The 25,558-nt window shown below is 41.5% G+C and overlaps 1 protein-coding gene across 12 annotated transcripts in view; it reads right to left on the reverse strand.

Moving 5' to 3' along the window:
- Positions 1-25,558, reverse strand: part of ANKRD28 (ankyrin repeat domain 28) — a 156,435-nt gene that overhangs the window by 21,007 nt on the left and 109,870 nt on the right. For all 12 annotated transcript variants that reach the window (XR_010382871.1, XM_031468010.2, XM_031467723.2 and 9 more), the window contains 9 exons: positions 24,210-24,297; positions 19,265-19,407; positions 16,250-16,462; positions 12,723-12,801; positions 11,676-11,790; positions 10,672-10,754; positions 9,247-9,310; positions 7,678-7,746; positions 5,497-5,637 (listed from right to left, as the gene is read on the reverse strand). Coding sequence is in view for 11 of the 12 variants with exons in the window: in XM_031468010.2 (XP_031323870.1) it covers positions 5,497-5,637; positions 7,678-7,746; positions 9,247-9,310; positions 10,672-10,754; positions 11,676-11,790; positions 12,723-12,801; positions 16,250-16,462; positions 19,265-19,407; positions 24,210-24,297 (995 nt within the window). In the remaining variant the exon portion in view is untranslated. The remainder of the gene's footprint in view (positions 1-5,496; positions 5,638-7,677; positions 7,747-9,246; positions 9,311-10,671; positions 10,755-11,675; positions 11,791-12,722; positions 12,802-16,249; positions 16,463-19,264; positions 19,408-24,209; positions 24,298-25,558) is intronic.

Genomic DNA, 25,558 nt, shown 5'->3' on the forward strand with positions numbered 1-25,558 from the left:
GTTTCTGTTTATTCATCTGATAGACGGGGGTAGGAATTCAACTAAATAATCTGAAAGCCATCATGTTCACATTCCAAGTCCACAATTATTCAGTGATAATTCTCTAATGCTGCAATACATCTAACTGAACACAAACTCTACTACTGGGTGGGGGAGGGGCGGGGGAATCCATAATCAAATGCTCCTTGTCGAGTTTCCAGATGCATACGCAAGTTACATAAAAACAAGTGGAAGAACTCTGAGCACTGATGATCTCTTAGTAATTCCATCACATATATGAGGACCACTCTTCAGTGCCAACCCTTATTTCTTTAATGCTGACCTGGTTTAAAATCCTTTAGATCTCCTAGGAATTACTTATAGAATCCACATTTATTATGATATCCTCAGTGGTAGCAAATGTTCACCCTTTTGAGCAGGATTTTGATATTTATACAAAGCTAAAATCATTAGTTAAACATGATAAACTGTCTTCAACAAAGGAGGCAAGATATACAATGGAGAAAAGACAGTCTCTCCAGCAAGTGGTGTTGGGAAAGCTGGGCAGCCGCATGGAAATCAGTGACGTTAAACCACTCCCTCACACCACACACAAAAATAAAACTCAAAATGGCTTAAAGACTTAAATGTAAGACAAGATACTACAAACCTCCTAGAAGAAGACATAGGCAAACATGATGAACTGGGTGCCACCATGATAAAACACCACCACTCAAATGTGACTCTAAAGGAACAAGACTGGTGTTTCCAGTGTCCCCAGACTAGCTCAAAGGGCACTTCAGAAGTGTGCAGCAGTGTATGGAGCCTGTTTGTATACAGCGTCCTAGGTGCCCGGCTCCAAGGTCAATGTTCCCTTGGGCTTGGCTGGGAGGACAGGCTCTCTGCCTCACAGCCACAAACAGTTCAGCCAAGGGCTTATCTTTTTCTCTTAAACAACTTCCCTTGATGTGAACGATAAAACAGAAACAGCTCTCCTTACTGAGGCTGGAATGCAAGACAGATTCTATCAGTGGAACAAACTATTTTAAGATAACTTGCTGATACATGAGTACTGAAAAAACGATTTATTTAAGGAAAGCAAAACAAGCTAGGTAAGTTCATGTTTACTTTCTGAAGTGGGAGAGCAAGCCGCAAAGCGCTATGTGCAGTGACCAGCCACAAGGACACAGCATCAGACGGTCTAAAATAATTTAACCGTTCACATTCACATTACTAGATGACTGGTCTCCTGTAACAAGGCAAAGACTGAGAGCTGATTTACATTACAGAATTACTTCTACAGGCACCCCTTTTGGATCTTGCTAAGCAATATGAATTCTCCTAATGACTTTGTGAGCATTATCTTTAACAAATGAAAAAAAAAAATCACTGAGGTTCAGGAAATTAAATGACTTGCTCACAATCTTCTGGCTGGAATACGGTAAAGCAAGGACAGGACCTCAGGCCTTCTGTTCATCTAGTGGTCTTTCCATGCGACCAGATGCTCCAGCCCAGCGGTTAGGGAGTGAGAGGGGTGCACGTAAAATACTGAATCACAAAATTGCTTCATCTTGAAAATCTGGACCTCAGTTTTAATATGCAAATACGGTGGAGGGGGCAGAGTCAATCCAGTTTTTTTTTTTCCTTTTCATTGTCAGTTCACAAATGCTCATTTTTATAAATCTCGGAAAATTAAGAAACAAAGATAATCTCTCTATAATCTCTCTCCTCCCCCTAAAACAAACTACGTAGGCAAAAATCTAGAGGAGTATGTATTGCTAAATATCTGAGTGATAAACCATACTTACTGTTAAATATTTGGTTTTCTTCATTTGTTAAACAAATTAAGTATCCCCAAACCAATTAGACCCATAATTTAAATCAGGGTGACTTTCACACTACTTAAACCTCTCCTCTTCCCCTACCACCCAGGAACTGTGACCACCTTCTCTGGTGCAAGTGCAGACCGACTCAAACCCATGTGTCCCATGACCGGTCAGTGCCCTGGGGAAGGACCATGGTCACCGGAGGCCCTCCTAACTCTGCTTACAACATGCCAAGTGTTGTTCTAAACAATTCAGATATCCTGTACCTCATTCAGCCACGGGAGTGAAGTCAGACTGCTATTCCCAGTTCATAAATGGAAGTGTGCACAGAGGTTAAGTGACCTGCCCAAGGTCCCACCACAAGTGGCAGAGCTGCTATCAAACCCAAAGGTGTCTTACACACATACACAAGACGGGTTTAACAAGGATGCTTAACAAAAAGTCGTATATGAACATCAAACGTATTTTGCGATTTCACAATGAAATTAAGACATTTATTCTGGCTTACTGCCAAAAATATCCAGTACTTAGGAATAAATCTAAGGACTATAAAAGTTCTAAACAAAAAACTGTATGATTCCAGTTATATGAAGTTAAAAACAGGAAAATAACAATGCTACTGGAAGTCAAAATAATGCATTTTTTGTGAAGAATGCCAACCATCTCCATAAAAGTGCATCTCAGTGGAACACATCTCTACATTCATGGACACATTTATATACGACTATGTGAACACGGAGAAGGCTGCAGACAGACACAAACCAGGCCTGTGCCTCCGATTACACTGGGAGGGACACAGGGTGAGTTACACACGTGTCGAAATACACACGTTAATGGTGATTATTGCAGAAGAGAAGGCACCACCAGGAGGACTTCTTCCTCATACAGAACCAGGAAAACCCACCCCAGCCTTCCCTTCTGCTACACACCACACAGAAATGGGGCAGAGTCTCTGTCGTGCTCAAAGCCAGCCCTCTTCTCTTCAAAAGGCAAAAAGGAAATTTATTTCATACATTTGATACATTTCTCTTGGGTTAGCAACCATATACTTGACTGCTGAGTCATGACTGTCTACAGAGAACGAGGCACCAGGATGATGGGAGACTAGCAGGATGAGCAGAATGAGTCAGGAAAGATTTCATGTATTTTTCCTATATTTACCAAAAATAAGGACAGAGGGACACAAGGCAGAGGAGAGCTGTAATTACTTATGAACAGCAGGAAACCAATGGCAGAATGTCAAACACTCCAAAAAGAATGCAACTTTCCCTGGGGATGCTGACAGGACATTATCAGTCATTAAAAAAATAACCCAAAAAACAAAACCACCACAAATAAATAAAAAACAAACCAACACACATCACTGGGTAACAGCCCTTTGAAGCTATGGGGAATCTGTTTCTTCTTTTAGAAAATATTTCAGTCTTGCTTTGGCAGAAGTATGACTTAATTATTCCAGATTCTCTTATTATCCAAGCTATGCCTGGGAATTAAACCCTTGGAGTTTACAAAAATAAACCGACTCTTTAATTCTACTATTTAGTCCTCAATCATGTACTGAAAGGATGCCTTTGGTATCCTACAATGGTTATGGTGGCTTCCAGCTTCCAGAAGTTTCCTAGGGAACCAATCATTGAGTCAATAAGTGATGGCATTAGACAAGACCTCTGGGATTCTGACACTTTAAAGATAAGAAAGAGGTTCCAAGAAATAGTGCTAGATTCTTTTATACCCATGATCTCAGTCCACCACCTCCCGCCAGTCTAAAAAGTAGGTTTCATTCTAATTTTACAGATAAAGAAGCTTTTGCTTAACAATTACCTGCTCAGGCTCAAAGGCGTATAATGTGAGGACCCCGAGATTTAAACTGGGTCTTTTGGATCTCAAAGCCATGTTCTTCCTTGTACACCAGGCTGCCTGTGCAGATACTGAGAACTAATAAGTATTTAAAAAAGTATCTCTAGTCTACTGCTCAAAACAGTTTATATTACATAAGAAAACGAATAATTTAATTCACTTTCGTACTATGTATACTTCTAAAGAAAAAGTAGACTGGCTTAAAATAAAACTGCAGACTCAAACATTATGGGTTGCACATTGATATTCTTTTGTTTAGCGTTAAGAATTCAGGTTTCATGTAATTATCTAAGGCAGGAGGACACGGGGAGATTTCTTTGTGCATGTGTGTGCATATGACCTTGGTGGGGTTTATGGAGACCTTGCTGAGCAACACCCAAATGTCTCGGAAAAGTGGTAACGAACTATCTGTTGGTAGTAGTCATTTTAGGTATAGCCTATTTTAAGAAAACCTATAAATCAAATCCTAAAATTATGAAATTTATAAATCAGAGGACAATCTACTTACCCAAGTTTACAAAATGTTTTCCAATTCACAAAGTCTTTATTACAGATTTTCTTTAAACCTCTACTATCCAAAAACATACTTCAAATAATTTAACTTCTCCCAAAATCTATCTATATCTAAGTATTCTGGTGTATATGAAATTGTATAAAGTGATACATTTCTCTAAACAGAAAACAGTCATCCCTCAGTATGCAAGGGGGATATTTGAGAGCCCACGGGTACCAAAGACTGCAGACCTCCGAGTCCCTTATAAAAAACAGTGCAGTACAAGGACAGAGCCCTGCAGTAACACAGCCGGCCCTCCAAATCTGCAGATACGAAACCAGCAGATTCCAAGGGCTGACAGTACATTTTATCAGCAATCTCAAGATGAGGATTTCAGTCATAAATCCAACATAACAGTGTTACTTACAGAAATGGATTTGAAATGAGTTACAGAACTTATAATAAGTTAATATTGGTGAACAGTACCATCAAATTATGCTTTTTATTTTGAGGGTAAAAAAGTAAAATTAAAAACCAAAGAAATAGTTCTAGGCTAAATGCAGCCTCCTTGAGTTCTGTTTTCTACTATCATTCCCCAGAAACCATCATCTGCTTTTCCTGCGGGCCCTTGTGCTCCTCACTGGCCCAGACGCTGAAGCTCTCTGCTCTGTCTCCACGGAGATCGTTTTCTTCCGAGAGGGCAATGCACAGTAAAGTACCATCAATGGGTCTGATCAACTCCGGGTGAAATATTAATTATGAGAGAATTTAAAAATTTCTCACTCTTGTTTTTATTCATTCTTGGCCAACATTTACTTACTCTATTACCTAATTTGCTTATTTCAGCCATACTGCGTACCAACTATGTGCTGGATTCTGCCAGTTCAATTACCCCTTATTTGGATACCAATTTACTAGCATCCCTTGGAAATACGAACTCTCCGTCTCTGAAGGACACTGGTATCCCGCCTCTGCCCAATCTTCTGACGGCCCCATCCCTGTATCGCTCTCCCTTCCCCTGTGATACTCTCAGGACTGCCGCCTCTGACAAGTCGGAGGGTGAAAGCACGGAGGTGACAGAGATGTGCTTTTCCCGGGAGGACGAGAAGGGACCACAATCTGTCTTCTACCTGATGAGTTCCTAAGGCAGGCTGCTGAGTAGAAATAGGTAGTGATAACCATGTTTAGGAGAGTTTATGAAACCAACTTACTTTCCACAGTAGAGACTCAGGGAAAGACAACACAAAAAAGAAACACAAAATTGCTATGAAAATTGCATCCATTTGGAAGCCGCTGGTCTCCAGAAATGATACTCCCCCACCCTCCTCACGGGACACTCACTTGCCGTCTGTGTCTGACGTGGCCGCGTAGTGCAGGGGCGTGCATCCTCTTTCATCAAGGTCATTCACACTTGCTCCCGACCCCACAAGAGCAAACAGGCACTGGTAATTGCAGTTGGCAGCAGCATAGTGCAGCGGAGACCTTTCATGCCCAAGTTAATACAAAAAAAAAAAAAAAAAAAAAAAAGTCAGGGACGTAGACTAGGAAACAAGAGCAGAGCTGATCTACCCAGTCAACAAATACTGCATTCACAGCAAGCCTGGGATTGCCTTCTGCCTCGTACTGAGACTTTCAAGGGCTGGACAGAAAGCTAGGAGGGGAAACGAAGATGGCAGGGACCCTCTAAGAACACAAAATAAGACAGAAACACAATTAATTCCTTCCTGGGGCCCAGGCGGTAACAATTTCAGTCGTCTGAGTGAATGATAGACACCCTTCATGTTCTGCTCCGAAACCTGAACACTGTCTTTTAACAAAGCTTCCCCTACCTATACTGATAAAAATGTGTCATATACAGAGGCAGCAGCTTCTGTCTGGTCTCAGGAGAGGAACAAAGGGAAAGAAAAAGCAGCATTAGAAACGATGCTGTTACATCAACTCTATGGCAGAGCTCCCTGGTAACGTCAGACTTCCCACACAGAAAACACATCGTTCTGAAGACTGTTCACCATGCAGAAGACTTAGAGGACTGTTTTAATTTCTCAAGACTGAATATCTGTAGCTGATTTCTTCCCAGTTACCGAAATGAAACAATGTTACTAAATTTAGGAGTTTTTTTGCCTTTAGATTACAAAACTGTGATGATTCCATGACTATTCATTGAAGAAGACAACAGAAAAGCGAAGGTAGACTTAAGTCTAGAGTTTTCATGGTATAATTTTTTTCTAAAACATCTGCCTGGTGAAATGACAGTACAGCACTATTTTGCTTCACTGGATAACAGCAGAGTATAGCAATAGTATTTTTGAAAATGCATTAGCCCTCACTCTCAAGCTTCTAAACACAGAATGGCTTCAGAAGCCCTGTGTTCAAGTACTACAAATTAATTAATAGAAGCTGGATTAGAATATGCTTACAAAAATAAATTAGCTGTAAAAATACTGCATTCCAAAATCAAACAAAGGGATTTTGGATTTTGTGGGTCATCTGTTCCTTGGACGAGCAGGCTTACGAGGGCAGCGTGTTGCTCAAAGCACTGAGGGGTCAGACGGCGCTTCTTTTCTTCCACACGCGCTTCCGATTCCTGACCGCACGTAACTAGTGACGTCTGCACCCCCGCGCCTCACCCTGACACACCACACACTTTTTTGTCACATGCTCTGATACAGTTCTCAAACTCCGGTCACATAAAGTTTTGCTCACATCGCCACCTCTATTTTTCATTTTCTTTTTTTATGGCGGTAATACTGGTTTATGACATCACATAAGTCTCATGTGTACAACATTTGATTCAAACTCTGCACACACTACAGCGTGCTCACCTCCATTTTTCAAACCAACTCACACTGCCTTCAGTGCCTTCCCTGAGTGGCTCTACCAGACTCTGGGTCGGTCCCCATGCCAGGTGCTCAGCAGACACCGGTGGCGTTCAGTCCTGCCATCACAGATGCCAGTCCCAGTGAGGCCCGGGCTGAACCCTGAGCATGAGGACAGGCTGAGTGACTACAGAGGGGCCCCGCCATCCACAGTGCTCCCTGCACTCCCTGTCAGGGTGCGCGGGGAGTTAGAGACAGGAGAAGGAAGCACACAGAAATCTGGAACCTGCCCCCACCCTCTCCCTAGTGCTCTGGGACCAGACTCAGGCAGCAGCATCTCTGACAAAGAAGGACCTGAGGGAATGGGGAAGTGCGAGAGTCCCCAGCCTTGTGAGTCTTCTGCGGGAGCACAGGCACCACGGGCTCTGCACTGTCACGGCCGGATTGGGGGCGGGGTGGATTAGGAGGTGCAGAAGTGCTCACAAGGTCAAGCTGGGGCTGGTGCCTGGGGCTGTGGCAGGGGCCCAGCTGGAAGAAGACTGGGTGAGAATTAGTTTTTAGAAGTTATGACTTATTTGGGCCTCTCAACAACTCGTCATCACAATGCAAAGGACACAGAATTATTCAATTAACTCTCAGAAGTCAATTAAGTCATTAAGTAAATAGCGTTATTTAGGCTCTACAGAGGAACTGGATCACGCCCTACCTCCCAAATTTGTCCTTTTTGTTGAAGTCTGCACCAGTATTCAGCAGAAGGTTGAGGCACTCCAAATTCCTATCCAGGAAAAATAGTTAGAAGACATGATTGTCAGTAATTTTATAATGAAAGTGGGAGGTTCAAATAAGCATAATGCATATTTTCAAACGAGAGTAAAGTGAATGAAACACTGATTTTTATTTTATAAAGAATAAAAACACTATTATCTTGATTGTGGTGGTGGTTTCATTGATGGATACTTGTATCGAAATTCATCAAACTGTACATCTAAAATATGTGTAGTTCACTGTACAGGAACCAAACCACATTAAAGGGGTTGAAAAGAAAGGAACAAGAGCACTAAAATTCATCTTATCTTTGATTTTAAGTTACATTAGCACGTGGAAGGAAGTTAACAAAGGAGTCACGTTTTCACCGTTTAAAAAGAAGTTCACATTTGTAAAAGTTCCTGAAGAGGTTTTAGGAACCTTTAAAATCAAACTTCAAACAACATGCTTAAAACTGAATGGTTTAAATGTCAGTGATTTTTAATACTGAATTAAATTAAAATGGACTGGGGAAAAAAAAACCTCAAACAAGCCTGAAAATACAGATGACGCCCAGGCCAGCCTTCCCCATCCCCCGTCTACACTACAGCTGCTCACTCAGGTGTACCTGTAGTTAGAACTTCAGAGGGCACGGCACACACGAAGGTGTTTCTGTAATTTCACTGTATGATCCTGAACACTAACATCCTACGTTACAGTGAAAACTCTAACTGCCAAGTGACCAGATGTGCATGCTCTTTGCTGTCCCTCGCTCTGCGGGCGGGTGACAAGGGAGTTGCGTTTTAACTGGATGGTTCTTCAGTGACCTTGGAAGACAGGAGGACCTGGCCACACTTTCACAATCCATCTCTTCAACGGAGACTGGCCTAAACCTGCCCTCTGAAACTGCCGGGAATTTTTAAGGAATTATTACGGGAATAAATTCTTGCAAATGTCCTTCTGATAAGTCATCATGAATTAAACGGCTTATCACAGATTTCGGATCTCAATGGTCAAAAGCATGCTTCAGAGACCAAGAGTTTTAAATGAAATTTGCTGTTCATTCAAACCAACTGCCTAGTTTCTTCTAATAAGTAATATTTAAAATTTAGTCCAAAATCTTTCAATCTCAAATTTTCCTCTTCCTGCATATCAGTCCTGAGTAGAGGCCAGATATGAATAGACCACCAACAGTTTTCCCTCAGATTCGGACTCGAAGCCTCAAACACCTTCTCAAAGAGCACGAGTCCTCCCCAGAGCACTCCCACTGCCCGGATGCTCTCATCTGAGGACAGGTCTTCACTCACCCAGGACCGGCTTTCTCAGGGAAAGCAGTGTTCCCTGGTATAGGTTTGTCCTGTCACCCCGATTCACAACTTACTACTTAGCTGGGAGAAGATGAAAAAAGCAATTTTTGAACTTTCTTCTCCCGAACCACTTCTGTTATGTTATAGAGAGAAACAAGATAAAAGGAAAACTGCCATGACCAGCTACCCTTTTCTTTAAAAAGGTAAAAATTTTGTTAACATACCCTCCAGCTGCAGCTGCATGGAGACAGGTCCTGCCAAAATCATCTGGAGTATCTATATCAAATCCTACAAGAATGAATATTACGGCAAGTAAGTGTCAAAAATCATACCCCCCCATCTCAAACAAAACTATGAATTACAAATAGGTACAAAATTACTGAAAATAGATTAATAGTGTACAATGCTTCCCAAAAAAGTTACCACTAAAGGACTGAGGGGTTTTAGGACAAATGCTAGAGTAACTGTTTGAAAGCCAGAGGACACAGTGGTACACTATTAGCCATAAAAAGAAATAAAGTACTGACACGTGTTTATGAGACTGGATGACCCTTGAGAACATTTCTAAGAAATCAGTTACAAAAGACCACATCTTGGGTGATTCCATTTCTATGAACTGTCCAGAATAGGTACGTTTATAGAGATAGAAAGCAGATTAGTGATTGCTCAGGGCTGTGGGAGGGAGGGAATGGGGACTGACTACATATGAGGTTTCTTTTGTTGGGGGGGAAGATGAAATTGTTCTAAAATGCACTGTGATGGTCACACACCTCTATGAATATACTAAAAACACTGACAAAAAAATGGGTGAATTATATGGCATGTGAATTATATCTTAATGAAACTGGTTTTTTTTTTTTTTGAGAGCCATAGGTACTTTGTTACCTGTAGATTATTACTAACACCGAGGAAAGATTTTTAGAATTCTCTCATAAATAAACGGGCATGTGATTACTTGTGAACACACATACACTTAAAACACTTGAAACACAATTACCTCACTTAAAAGATGTCATTAAGAAAAACTCACAAGTGTCTGTGTCACAATGTTAATTTTTCACTGAAAGTTCCCCATAATTCTTTCATCAATCATGAGTATTAATATAATAAAATCTGCTTAACTTTCCTAACACTTTGGGAAATAGAATATTATTTAAAATTAATTATGTATTTAGTAATTCTATGCATTTAATAAGGATCGTAGTTTTTAGTAATATTTATAGAAACCTATTGATCCTGTTTTGTTTCAAACTCACTATGAATGTGTGTAGCATTTTAAAACCCTAGTTAGATATGGCATAAATAATTTCACAAACCTAAATGGCTATCAGCTCTTAAAAAGGAAAGATGCACGTGAAGATAGTCTGCGTCAAGACGTAAAGCGGCAGCTGTGGAAACAGCCCATATCCCACTCCCTAGCTGAGAGGGAGGACACTGCTGGAAAAATGAGACCCCTCCCAGAGCCAAAGAGAAAATTCAACCTGAAAATGAAAGGACTCAACATCTTCTATGATGGGTTAATAAAGGACCCATACTTGGACATATCTGTATGTAATTTTGGAATAGCATAGTAAAGAGACTGTATTAAAATGGGGAGGGGGAGTTTGGGGAGGAAAAAGGGGTAATCTGTCTGTGAAGGTTCTACTCACCAGAAGAAAGAAGTTTCCTACAGCAATCTGAGAAACCACTTAAGGCTGCCAAATGGAGGGGGAACATTCCATGTATGCCACGCCTGAAGACAAACACAACCACCACGTAAATTACCAGGAAACAGCTTAGCTTATCCAGCAATCTCCCTCTCTGGGGACGGTCTTTCAGCCTCAGCACTACTGTCGTTGTGGATATGGGGGCCTCTCCTGTGCATGCAGGACGTGCCCCTGGGCTGTACCCACACGGGCCGACAGTAAAACCCTCCTCCCCAGAGGATGATGACCAAGAACATCTAGACGTTTGCCTGGGGAGCAGAATCCATTCTCCCCGCCCCTCCGCTGAGAATCACTGCCACAGGGCAGTGTTCACTGCAGTAATTTCTGTGATGGTAGAAAACTGGAAGCAACCTGTGTTTGCAAATAAGAAGGATGAATAAATTGTGAAATCTTTATACCATAATTAAATTTTATAAGACAAATGAATTAAAGTAAATTATAGAGATGAGAAAAAAGCCCAAATTTACATCTAAGTGGCTAAATCAACAACTTCATGTAAAGAAAAGTTGCAAAAAAGTATACAGCAGCATACCACTTACAGAAACTTTAAAAGATGATTAAAAACATGTTAATGAGCATATAAAAATGTAATAAAAAAATAGAAACATACATAAGAATGATAAACATCAGTTTAAGTAGGGTGTTTATGCCTGTAGAGCATGCAAGAGAATCCATCCTTTAAACAAAATCTTACATGGAAACTTATATTACTTAAAATCTAGAAAGAACTGGGATAAAAAATATGAAAATACCCTATGATGGCTTACCCAATGAAATTGTATTAAACATTTTCTTTTACCACATAGCCAATAGAAAGGGGAAAAAGCTCAAGCAGCGAATACCACACTGAGGACAAAACCCACATCTTCACTTGAGGCATCTAGAAAAGCACGCGTCTGCCCGGCGTGTTCCCCCACCACAACATCAGCACCCGGGGAAGCACTTACTTTGCAGTGTCAGCACCACTTGTAATAAGCGTGTTGATGAGCAGCTCATGGCCGTACCTCGCTGCTATGTGCAAAGGGGTGTTTCCGTTCTTATCCTCACAGTCGATCACAGCGCCTGCAGCAAAGGGCGGACTGTCAGACATAGGACTAGGTAAAGATCAAGGCACATCTATCACATGCAAAGTAATATAAAACACTAGTCAAGGCACAAACTGATGGGTACAGCAACTGAACTACAGATTTCATGCAAGCACATTTAATTGGGCCAGGCACTGGGGTTACAGATTTTATACTTAAAGCAATTTCGTGGACTGAGCATAAGACTTTAACAGATTTAGGAATGACAACAGGCTTCTGGGGTCCCTGTGTTTGGAAACCATAGCATTAAAACAAAATTAAACACATTTCTCTAGAGCAAGACTTTTCCCAGCTTTAATGTGCACTCTACACGTTACAGAGAAGACTGCATGCAGTGCTGCATGAACTACCGGATCATGAGACTATCCCTACCTTTTCCCTGCAAAATCAGAATAAATATTCTCCTGAGGGCTACTAACAAAGAGTTCCTTGGAACATGGCCTGTGAAATGCTGCTTTAAAGTAATGTACTAAAAGTTCTTTTTATTTAAAAGTTTAGCTTGCCTAGTACTAATTCAAATGCAAAAGAATACAAGTTCAGGAAATGAATAAAAATCCTAAAAAGAGTTAAAATATTCAAAAGGGGAGAAAGAAATGCAACCGAGTTTTAACATATAATACAAACTGCAGTGGAAAGGCAGAGTTTCCTACCTAGCAATGCTTTTAAAGAACTCAACACTAACTGCTAGAGAAATTATTATTTACAATCTAGGGGAAACAAAAATAAAAAGGAACATAATTTCAAAAGATGCAAGTACATGGCATCTTAAATTCTTTATTATCTGATTTCCATGAGCCCTGATACTAAATGTAAAAAATGTATACACCACTATGACAATTCCTCAGTACCATTCATTTTGTGGATGCTTTTACTACATTTAAGAAAAAAACACACAGAAATACTTTTTACCACTCTGGATAATGGTTTGGGATCTGGAGAATCTACCGTGGAGGGCAGTCATGTGCAGTGGGGTTTTCCCATCTTTGCTCTGAAATAAACAAGCAAGAGATTAAAACTCCTTCTTAGATCCGTAACATGTATTCGCTGGTTTTATTTTGAATATCCTTTTACAACTTTATTTTGTGTAAAAAGTACTCCTCAAGCATTAAGTTTAACTGAAGCCTCTGGCGGTAAAACAGCTGTCCAAAATTATGAATTAACTTTTTACTATGTGTACCATAAAGCACAAATATACAAAAAAACTCAATAAAAAAAGCCCTGAGTGGTGGGTATGGTGTAATCATATCATTCCTATTTCACAGATGGGGGAACGGAAGCAGAACGGCATTCGATGATTCACCCAAGGTCACAGAACGGAGTGGTACAGCCCAGATGTGCTTCCCAAGCTGCAAACATGTCACATTGCTACAATTCCTTTGTTGTGAGAAAAGCTGACTCCCTCCTTGACCAAGGAAAAGCGAATGTTAGAATTAATTTCAGCCACTATAAATCACTTAAAAAACTTTATATTATTTTGTTTACAATTATTTGTAATAAATATGTTAGCTATTTTCTCAAATTACTTATAAGCCTGAGTTAGGTGGCATCTTTTATTTTGAGTTAAGTAAAGTCTTTTCTTCCCTAAAATTGTTTTGTTAATCAAAACATACATGTGACCATCACAAAGGAAAGAAGTATTTGGGGTATTCTGTTTATCTGACCAAAATTTAGAGTAGAAGGTGGGGTGGGAAAAGGTTTTTATGCAAGTGATACAACCAATGCTGTGGGGTTCATGCTAAGCAAGGTTATGAAAACCAGACTTACACTGCTTTTTAAAAACCATTCATTTTAACTCTACGTAGGACAACCAATTTAAAACTTACAAACTGAATAATCACACAGCTAAATTTCCTTCCAATTTCTAGTCATCACAAGTTGATCAAGGACAGGAACATCAATATGGAGAATGGGATGGAAGAAGAGATGGAGAAAGGTGACTTGATAATCAGGAGAACATGAGGGTCAGCAAACAACTATTTTTATAATACAAGGCAAATGTCAAAGCCTTAGCTCCTCAGGCAAGCAACAATTTGATAAGCACCAATGTGACAAATAAACAAAACACAGGGGTCAGGAATAAAGATGTCTTCTTGAATGAATATACATTCTTATTGGCTGAAAACTCACAGCTACCAACAATTTTTATATAATTTTAGAGTTGGAAGGTACCTTAAAAATTATTAACAAGATGGGAAATGTGTTTCAATGAACTTGGCAGTAAGATAATCAGACAATTGCAATTAGCAGGATGTCCTATGTCCTCAGACAAGATCAAAGCAACTTCCCTGAAATCTATTTTTAAACCATCGTCATAGCCTGTTGCCTTCAAATCTACTTAACCACCACATCTTAACTGCTTTGCTAAAAAATTCCCTCGTAAAATACACCACTGAATTTTCTAAATCATTAAGGAAGTAACTTGGAATAGGACCACAGGTCTGAGCATGCTAAGTGAGCCTCTTGCAGAACTGATTCTCTTTCCTACATTTCAAAAGAAAATACACACTTAAAAATAACCAAAGGTACTAGAGTCAGCTATGTAGGCAATGACGTATGAACCAAGAGATTAATTATCAAATTGTAGTAAATATTCCTACCTAAATGGTACTGTATACAATAAACAGAAAGCCTAATTTTTACCTTTTAAAGACAGCACCATATAAACTAACAAATGTGCAATAAATAGCTAATGACAGAGGTAAGCATCCCCTCCTCTAGGACACTTCATATTTATATTAGCAGAGATGATTTTAACTACAGCTACTTTATCATAAACAGATCTCCTAGACACTAAAAATATTTGGCTGACATCTTCTCATTTGAAGAATGTTAAGGTAATTTCAAAATTTTTATTTTTAAAATAGCCTGCTCTTCATTAAAAATTATTAGTAGGCCTTTGAGGAAATAAGTGAAAAATCCCCCCCCTGCAAGATTTTAGGTATTTTTTCTGGGCATTGATTACCCAAACAGCAGGAATCCTTCAAATCAAAATAAGTAGTTCAAACTAATTATCAGTAAACTTCTAGCAGTTATTTAAACTACTAAAAAAACTATAGTAGGGGATTTGATTGAGGACTGAAAGCTTTAAATGTATATTCTTAAAAGAGGCACTGTAACCGCAGTGGGTTCTTTCAGGTCTCTCACGCCCTCTCCTCCCATGGGTGGATACGTACGAGTCCTGTCCTTGAGCTGGGACAGGGAATTTAGAGCAATGACCTAATTATAGATGGGCCCTCCGCCGCCACAGCTGTCAGAGTGGGTCAGCGGCATCATTAAAGGATGTTCTAAAGTTAGAGTGAGAACTGGACTCCCTTCTTGACCAGTCTGACAGACACTGGCTCACCACACCTACCGAAGAAGCTGACATTTTATGTAATTAAAGTGCTGGAAACACTTGAAGCTTAAATGTTTTCACTAATCCCGAATGGTTCAATTTTGTTTGTGGTTTTCTTTAAACCACAAGATATAGTCTGGCAAGTGCTCAAAGAATGAAGTACTGAATTAACACAGAAGCAATCAGTGAAAGCATCCTGGAAAATATACAATGATGATTACACATTATAAAGTAGTTATGCTCAGCACTGTGGCTTCATGTGTGTTCCCAAAGAACTAAGCACTGAAGGTACATTTATGTTGGCTCCAGAATTTCTCCGTATTTCTAAAAGCCAAATGCTCACTCTTGGAAGTGACTGATCAAAGACCCAGAAAGCAACTACTCCTTACACATAAAACATTGATTCTACCATTGTGAAAACTTTCAAAACAGAGAAGTTGGAAGACTCCCACAGTAAACAGCCATGTACCTACCACCTAGACTCTCTACCACCACCACTGCACTGCAGCGAGAATTATCACACACCAGCCTCTCCACCCACCAGCCACCTACCCACCTGACTATGTGACGCTTTTCAGAGTTAGCTGCGGATGCCACTGCACATTAGCTCCAAACACTTCGGTATGCATATCACTAACCTGGCTTCAATATACCAATACATATTCAGCTTGTAACCTTCTAAGGGAAAATTTACACGCAATGAAGCGGGTAAATCTTAAATGTACCACTTCATGAGTTTTGACTAAAGCTTATTTATACAACACAAAGCCTGCAAAAGACAGGACGTGACCATCAACCAGAAGGTTCCCTTATGCCCCCTTTTCACCAGTCCCCCCTCCCACAGGCAACAACTGTTCCGTTTTTGATTTTTACCCAACTATAGCGTTTGGAACCTCATACAAGTTGAATTTTGTCTGTTCTAAGACCTTATAGAAATGGAAATAGTGAATATATTCTGGTGCAAGGCTTTCACTCAGCATAGTATTTTTAAGATTCATCTGTGTGTATCAGTGATTCATTGCTGTTTATTGCTGAAGGGCATACGCTACTGACTCCAGTGAACTCCTGAGCACTGCATATGGATTCTGATTTTCTCTCATACCTTCATATTGACATCGGCCCCATTGCCTACTAGAAGCTCTAAACACAGTGCTCCATGAGTTGATGCAGCAGCAAAGTGCAAAGGAGTAAACCCTTTCTCGTTCTTCTGATTGACGTTAGCACCACAGTCTATAAGTTCATTCACGACAACGTCCTGCCCATTGTAGCAGGCGACATGAAGAGGTGTGTTTCCATAGGCATTTGGTTCGTTCATCTGTTGGAAGGAAAAAATGCCAATGTTAAAGCAGTCTTCCTAATCACCATTGTTGCGAGCTACTCTGGCAACGCTGTGGCTGACAGCAAATCACTAAAGTGAGAAACAAACGGATAAATACACAGATAAGGCTTATAACAACTTTAAAGTTCTTTAAAAATAATGAACACAGCAGCACTGTGGTATCAAATGGATTTTGTACCTCCAGGGAATATAATTCATACGTACGTCTACTTCATGACAAAACTGAATGATTCCAAGAGATATTTGAGGAAAATGAAAACTAAAATAATGTATTTTTAAAAGCCTACTAGGTAAGGGACAATTATAGAATTAACTTGAATAATCAAGACAAGTGAACATAAACTGAAAATTCTGAGATACATTGAAAAATATGCATATTTTCAGCTGTTTTGCTCACAGTGACAAAAGATTAAAGCTGATAAATTAGCAGAGACCAGAATTTTTAGAAACTGAGTGACAATCATTTCTGTAACCAACTTGGACTCTAGGTTATCTTCCAGACTCACATGTGGGCATTTTACCAAAATAAGCGTGCTCTAGACAACACACTCAACATTGTGAAATAATTCACAGGACTCAAGCTCTTTTCCTATTTCTTAGAAATAAACTGGATGACTACTTTAAAGTTTATGTGACCTCTTTGTAGTGAGGAATTTCACCTTTGTCCCGTCTTCTGGGAGGTCATGTATGGCACACCTGGCGACCCTGGATCTGAGGGGGGGTTAGGCATAGCTGACAGCCTTTAGAGTAGGGTCCCAGGCACCACATAAACCAACCACGTGACTGAGGGGAGGGGCTTTGGGTCCCTTGGGATCAGGAGACTTGGAGACTGAAATCAACCACGCGAGCAATTCTGATCAGTCAGCCACACCCATGTCATGGAGCCCCAGTAAAACTGTGACCACAAAGCCAGGTGGGCGCCTCTGCTGGGCAGTACTTTGTGTACAGCGTCACCCACTGATGCCGGGAGAGCAAGGAGGCCTAACCCCATGGAGGGGCTGGGGGCATGGGGTGGAAGCTCTGTGTTCACAGTGCTCCTGGATGCTGCCTGTGGATCTCTTCCTTTGGCTGTTCTTAATCTGTATCTTTTCTGTGTAATGAGCCACAACTGTGAGCATAACAGCTTCCAGTGGGTTTTCTGAGTCCTTCCAATGAATTATCCAAGCTGTAGTCGGCTTTGGGAAACTCTCAGACCTCTGGCTGGTCAGAAGCAGAGGCAGTCTGGTGCGGAGGCTGTGCCCTCTAACCCTGTGGTTTGCCCCAATTTAGCACAACTGTACTTTACATTTTCTTTTCTCAGGTCCTTAGTAACAGAAATTGGAGGAAGTGAAAAAGCAAACCTAACTTAAGTCAAGTTACTCAGACTTCATCACCAAAAGCTGGCAGACATGGAACAGATTCTCCCTCAGAGCTTGCAGAACTTTGAGAAGTTAAATTAATTGTTTTAAGTCACCTGTATTGTCGTAATTTATTATGTCAGCTCTACAAAAACTTAACAATCACACCATTGGAGGCCACATGTCACTAAACGATTCTGAGTCTGACCACTTTTTTTGAGGGACACTCTCACCAGAGTTTATGTTATTTTGCTGTCAATAAAATAAGCTTTCAGAACTGCACCAGAATGAACTTGAAACAGTGATGAGAAACAAGGCTGCCTCATTCATCCAGATCAAAGGTCTCTAAGACATTATGTGACTCCGTTGAGACAAAGCTGTGAGAACTGTGGGCTTAAAACAAAACTACCCTCTGTTTGCACCCTACAAGAGTCTACCTGACAATGTATCTCAATGTCCGGCCCCCACACTTTCCGTAACTACTTGTGTGTTTTGGACTGTCTCACATAGTCCTGAAGTTGAGTCTACTCAGCTCTACACGGTGTCACGTAGATTCTTCATCTAACCAGAATACCTCCTACATTTCTATTTGCAGCCGATCTAAACTACTCTTTCTATTTAATCTGTGTTTTAAAGAACCAGATGAGTTTGTCAAAAATGTACCTAAAATAAGGGTAAATACACTAAGAGTGGGTGCAAAGAAGATGTGCCGAGAGGCTGGACTGTGGGAGCTGGAGGTATCCTTAGCTAGCTCAGGTCCGGAGTCAGACACGTTCAGATGACGCAGCAGCCCTTCCTCACAAACAGCAGGGGACTCAGAGCCGCCAGGCCAGGACCCCCCGTTCTCCTGCCTCCCTCCGACCGATGGCCGGTGCTGTGAACAGCGACGGTCACCTACAGGGAACAGGAGACACACTGGGCAAAGAAGGCTAACACCTACCCAGCCATTTAGGAAGAATAATCCAAGCATGTCTGATCTGTGGGTTTCCTCAGCTGAAACAAAGCTACAGGGCCTAGAATGTGATGGAAAGGAAAAACTTCTGCCAATTAATTGTTCACCTTTGGAATGTGTTTTACCTCTTTTTTAAAAAAATTTTTTTTCTTTTGGTAGGGGGAAATAATTAGGTTTATTTATTTACTTATTTTTATAGGAGGTACTGGACACTGAACCCAGGACCTCGTGCATGCTAAGCACACACTCTACCACTGAGCTATACCCTCCCTCACTGTTTTATCTCTTAATATACTTTGACTGATTTCATATCTTGGTCAGATATCAGTGTACCATACAGTATGCAAAGGACTATAAACAGAAAAGCATTAGAAGACAAAAACATTATTATAAGAAATTGTCTCCTGAATCTGTGTAACATGCACCACCACTGACAGCACAGACACACAGGCGCTCCGTCCCTTTGCACTGCTCAGCCGGTGCACCTACATCAACCCCCAGGTCTAGAAGGTACTTGACGACGCTGATCATCCCGCTGGAGGCTGCGGCGTGCAGGGGCGTGTACGACTTCTTATCCTTGCACGTCACCTCAGCGCCATGTGCCACAAGTAACTTCACCACTTCAATGTGACCTGAAATGTGTTTATGAAGAAAAAATACAGATGAGTACAGGGAAAATATGAAATATAATCCTGCGCATCTTTAAGGAAAGGTAAAAATGCAAACTGACTACATAATGCATGACAGGACACCGATGAGTCACAATGACAACCAGAGGACAGAAAAAAACAATTCAGGGTAATTTTGATAAATGTTGATAGTGCTAATAATTGAAAACAATACATTTAATGGATTATTTTATCTAAGGATAAATCTGTGATCTATAATCCTCCTTTTGCCTAGATCTTACTGTTTTCAAGGTTGTCTGAATACACTCTGAAGTTCTCCAGTTAGCTTTTTATGTCTAATGTAAGACTTCAGTTTATGTTTGTATGCTTTAGTGGAATCTTCCACTTGGGTATCTGGGAATGACTTGGGCTCATTTCTTCAAAGTGCTAGGTCTTTAGAACACACAGCTAAAAGCTGCTTCTCCCTTGTTATTTCCACTGAGTGTCCTTAACCCTTGTCTGCTACCCACCCTGGCAGGCTAGGTTATATATGCTGTGGTCAGTAGTCGGCTCCCAAATCTCAGCAGCTTGCACAGTTAGTGTTTTACTGTTCACTAGTGTTACTGTAACTCAGTAAGAGGGCTCTGCTCCGTCACTCAAGGATCCAGACTCACGAAGCCGACGCCATCTGGGAGGCAGCCGGTCACTGCACCAGGCAGACCGCACAGTCTCACAGCAGCGAGCGAAGCTCTGGCCCAGGGCTGAGGCTGCTTTCACCGGTCAGCCGGCCTCGGGCCCCCAACCCCAGGGGAGGCCAGGAAGGGGAACGTGTATCTGGAAGGTGGGAGAACCACTCTTCTCTTTTTCTATCTCCTCGCTTCCTGTCAGATTAGCTCACGCAGGGCTTTCTCCTCTCCCATAATCCCTCCCACCTCTGTGCCTTCCTTCATGAGAACGAGTCCTTCCCTGTACGGAATGTTCTGCTTGGGTATTTCTTTCTAATCATTGTTACTAATCCTTGAAGGTCACGTCAGTTCCCTTCTTCCCTAAAAGTCTTACAAGACTTCGAGTTCCCCAGAACTGCATGGTCAAAGCATCATGTACCTGCAAATACCATCTAATAAGCATTTAATACTCTTATGATCTTTCTTAAACCTGAGCCATTACTTAACTAACTCTTTAATTACTTTGATATATTAAGTTCCCAAATACATATCTTCAAAGGCAAATATCATTGGGTTCTATGTTCTACTTCTTGGTATGGTTCACACAAAACAGGCACCCAATAACTACCTGCTACATCAAACAAGCTGCTCAGGGTGCCATTTTTAATACTCCTTCATAGGGAAGGAGCATATCAAGTTAATAACTATAAAAATGAGACTTTCAGCAGGACCCATCCCCACTGAAATAAAGACACTATGAGATGCACAAAAAAATCAAGTAGATTTAGTTGTTTATATAAAAATTATCAATTAAAGTGGATACTTTCAGCTATCTCCCCCCATCTCAATATGAAAAATATCTACTGTATTTTTAGGAAAACATCAAAAGACTATCTATCAAATCATTAGATGTCAAGCTAAATGTGACTACCATGCAAAGGTACTAACTGGTACAAAAGCTCTCTCATGACACATCACTCTCTGAGCTACCCTCTAGAAAGACAACTGCTTGGGCTGATTTTAATGGCTGTACTGAAAACCAGGACTTACAGTACCCAGGAGGCTCACACACAGATACAGCTTTAAAACTGAACAAATGCATATTATTCACTAATATGCCAAAGTGAAAATCTTAAAAAAATCTCAATTTTTAAGACTAGAAGGCCCATAATACAAACATAACGGAAAAACTGTTCAAAACCAACATCACATTATACGTAAATGATGCAGATCATACTAATTGTGTGTACAAACTAGCAGACTCCAAGAAATGTGAACTTTTCCTAACACCAGTACAGCTGTATTTTTAAAAAGCATGCACAGGCAATGTTAAAACTGACAAATATTTATTTAAGCACATTTCTGAAGTATGCATCAGTTCCCTCAATGCACCACTGCAAACATGAAGAAAGGGCCTTTGCACAGCCAGCTGGGGGTGACCTACTTAAAAGAAAAAAGGGAAGAAAGTTCTAGAGTGAAATAAATGGTACTGTTGTAGCTGGGTGGACCCTAGTCAGAATAAGCATGTATCTTCCTTATCAATTTACAGAGCGGTGCTACCAAGGGGACTGGGTTTCATTTAACTCATCTGGGGCTACTTACAGAAGGCAGCATCCGGCAGACATGCATGGCACACATAATGCTGTAGCCAATAACAACGTCTTTTAAAAATCACACCCATGTAATGTGAATGTGATAAATGTAACCACTATCCTTCAGTAATCTGGAAAATTCTCTACATTTTTCTTTTGTTCATGAATACATAACTAAAATAAAATGGGCTACGTTTAGAATTTCTAAATTTTTATGGAAAGGAAAAGGAGAAAAAAATACCATTTCACATCAACTCAAATTATGCACTGCTTCATGAAGAAGTAACGTACTGAGCTGCCTGTCAAGGTAATACAACATTTATTCAGTATTCTCTATGTCCAGGTCATCACAGTAAGGTAATCTGAGGCAAAACTTGCCTGGACCTTGCTAAAGGTACTGAATGCAAGAGAAAAGATGAACGCGGAAAAGGGATCTTGACGAAGGTTCATGGGAGAAGCAAACTGTGGGTTAGGGAGGGGAAAATGCCCGGCCCACTGGGAGGTAGAGGTGGGAGAGAATTCACCAACAGCATAAGGTAAGAGGTCGGGCCTCGCAGAGAAGGCAGGCAGCCTCCGCCAGGGGTGGAAGGTCTGGGCAAACAAGGACGCCTCTGAGAAATGAGTGGTAAGAACACGTGGATCCTTGCGTGTCTCAGGCTAGCAGCAACAGTGTCTCCAGTAGTGACAATGACCGGGATTTCAGGCCCGTCTAACAGACCAGTCAACAACAGTCTGCTTTCACATATTTAGCCCCTTTAATCCTCAACGCCTAGAACAAATGATGAGTTTTAGAAACTATGTGTCAATACTCCTCTTTTTCCAAGCTTAAAGGAAGGAAGAGACAGGGAAGGGAGAACTGTGAATCTCTGAATGTTTATGCTCAAAAACTAAATGAACCCCGAGGGCCAAGAAACACAGTATCTTTTCCAATCCACGATCAGCCCAAAAAGGGACACTCAATAGATCAGGGCAAACAGAGCCATCCGAGGGCTCCTGAGATAATAACGCACACCAGCTCTCCTGGGAGCTCAGAGGCGACCCACGAGATTCTTTGGCCTTCAATTTCATAAAAACAGCTGTTTAGCCAAGTCTAATTCTCTGGAGATACAAGGCCTGGTGCATTCTGCTTAATGTGCAGACCCTTTAACAGAACGTACAGAGTTTTAAATCATAGACTAGCTGTTCCTAAACTGTCCTGAAAAATAAGCTACTCCAGAATATTCAGAAAAGTCCCCAAGACTTAAAAGATGGAGAATCTACAGGCTGTGAGGAGGGCGCTTCAGGCACCCCTGGACACTTGCTTCTGGACGTTTTATCTTCAATCAGCAGAAGAAACCTGCCCTGACGTACCCAGAGGCACAAGCCTGTGGTGTGAGAGAAACATCAAGAGGCCAAGAGTTATTTCTACGACAGAAAAAGGGTTTTCCTGGACCTCGGGGTACTGACAACAGGCTTGAGTTCAGTGGGCTACTTACATTTTTCTATTTTACAAATTAATTACAATTAATTTTAAGTTTTTAAAATTAATACCCTTCCACCAAGTCTTTCTTTAATCTTCTGATTTTAAGTGAGAGACAGGAAGAGACCAAAACCAAGAGTAAGGAGTAGTGAGAAGCTGTGCCTGTGAGGGGGCCAGCCAGCTTGTCACTGTCATCGGTCAGTGTGAGCGTCCCTGCGTGACCAGTCTCCCCAGTCTGTCCACACAGGGCTTGTCCTGAGCCCGAGAAGCCAGGAGAGCTGCAGAGTGGGACTTTTGGGAAAGGAGGGGTTCCTTCAGCTCGACTTTAAGAGGCATCCACGGATGCCCCCCCACCCTACAATCACAGGCATGGCCCAGCCTTGCAGGACTCGTAAGGTTTGGGGCTGGTCTTAGCGCCCACGAGCCAGCATCTCTACCCTGTCCTGTGCATTTCCAGTGTCCGAGGCAGCTGATCTGCCTCCTCCCCAAGCGTCCAAGGTACCGCAAGAGCCCACTAATGACTTGTTAGCGCTGGGCGCGTGGAGCTGCGGCTGCCCCAGGACTGTCTCACAGGAGCAATGTCAGATTCAGGGTGCAATTCTGCAGATCCTAAGACTTTTCAAGATTCTAAAAGCAGAAAAGCCTCTACTCTAAGACTCAGTTTCTTTCTGTGAAATTGCTGTTGGAGAAGTCATATGTGACGATGCCGATTTAGCCCAGTGCTTTGCCCCAAATGATAGGCTTCTTAATACATCTTCATAATTCCTGCCTTACTAGTCCCACACAAGCAAGGATGGGTACAGGATGGTACGAGCAGGCTTTTAGTAAACACCAACCTAAATTTTGCACCCCAGGCCCGTGTCTAGGAAGTCTCTCCCTTTGAAGGTACATCAAATGAATTTTAAACAGCTTTCAGAAGAACTGGACCCAACATACTCCTGTCTTGGCAAACTTCCCTCACCACCAGGCTGGTTCCCTGCGGGCAGCAAACTCAGGTATCAGGTAACTTCTTACTGTCCTAAGAGACATGTTCCACCAAATGCAAGAACTAAGATGTCCTAACTTTTCCTTAATACATCATGTCAAAAAATACATTGAAAAAGTACATACCCATATATGCTGCCCAATGGATAGCACGTCTATCTTTCTTGTCAAAAGCATTAATATTGGCACCTCTAGACAGGAGCAGTTTGACCATCTGGAATAAAAATAAACACGGTTTCATCAAAATTCATCAGAACTGTTCTTGAATAGCCCTCGTGACAACTGCTCATCTCCACCTTCTGCACGCTGGGGTTTCTGCATCTGAAGGAGCTGGACTACACACTGAAGACCCTTTAACATCATTTAATAAACAACAGGACAGAACAGAGAAAAAAGGTTTCAGTGTTGCTGAAGCATCGGTGTCTTTTAAAGATGCCACTTTGTGTCCCAGTGTTTTATGAACAACTAAGCACAAACCTGCAAAGTCTAAGGCGGAATATTTAACAACAGGTTCTCCCCCGCCTTACAGCCCAAAGTGTTACTGAAATTCAAAGTGCATTCTGATCCCAGAAACATCTTAAACTTAACTCAAACACAAATGCAGTGTCTAGAACATGATTAGACCTGAAGGTCACTGCACAGCCCACTGACCTCAGAATGTACCGAGAATAGCTGTTGTTTACAGGAGCCCCCCAGTGCTGGAAAGGGCACTCCAGATGTGCAAAAGGGACTCATCTAGGGACCTGAACGGCAAGGGAGGCAAGAACTCTCTCTGTCGCAAAGGCAGAGGAGGACAGCGAGGACCACTGCAGTGGCGCTCAGCCCTGGGAAGCCGGCGTCACCTCCCCTCGGAGTCTGGGTCTGCGGCAGACGCGGGGGCTGGACCCGCCAGCCTCCCAGGCCCTGCCACCTCTGGGCTCCGGGCTCCCCTGCGTCTTCTACGGACACACGAGTCTGCTCTGGGCTGGGACAACACCTCACATTAGCCAAAGCTTGTTGTATCAGAGAACTAAATACTCATTTTCTTCAACTGTTTTCTTCTGATGGTCAGTCATCAAAGAATTCCTGGCCCAACTTTCAAGATAAACTATAAGAAAATGTTTCTATGCTCTGCCTTCCTTTGCTCCTCTTTCTGGACAACAAAGCCGCTCTGTCTTCCTAGATACTTTTTCCCACAACGACGAGAGAACACACTTCACACTGTGTATAGCTGCCTGCCTTCTCCTTTGTCTCCCCAGGGTGACCATGAAATTCAAGTGCAGAGGCTGAATTTGATCAATTTCTCAATCTGAGAAAGCTGTGTCATGAATGAACATGAAAAGACGTCTGAGGATTTGCTAAAGGCAAAACTAGATAAAAATTAGCAAGATAGGTATTTTTGTTTGCTTTTACTGCGGACTGATGAATGGCTAAAAAAGGCAAGCTCATTAATAAACGGCGTGGGGGGCGGTGCAGGGAGAGAATCATCGTCTACC

This window comes from Camelus dromedarius, chromosome 2 (assembly GCF_036321535.1).
Source record: "Camelus dromedarius isolate mCamDro1 chromosome 2, mCamDro1.pat, whole genome shotgun sequence".
Classification (NCBI taxonomy): Eukaryota; Metazoa; Chordata; class Mammalia; order Artiodactyla; family Camelidae; genus Camelus; species Camelus dromedarius.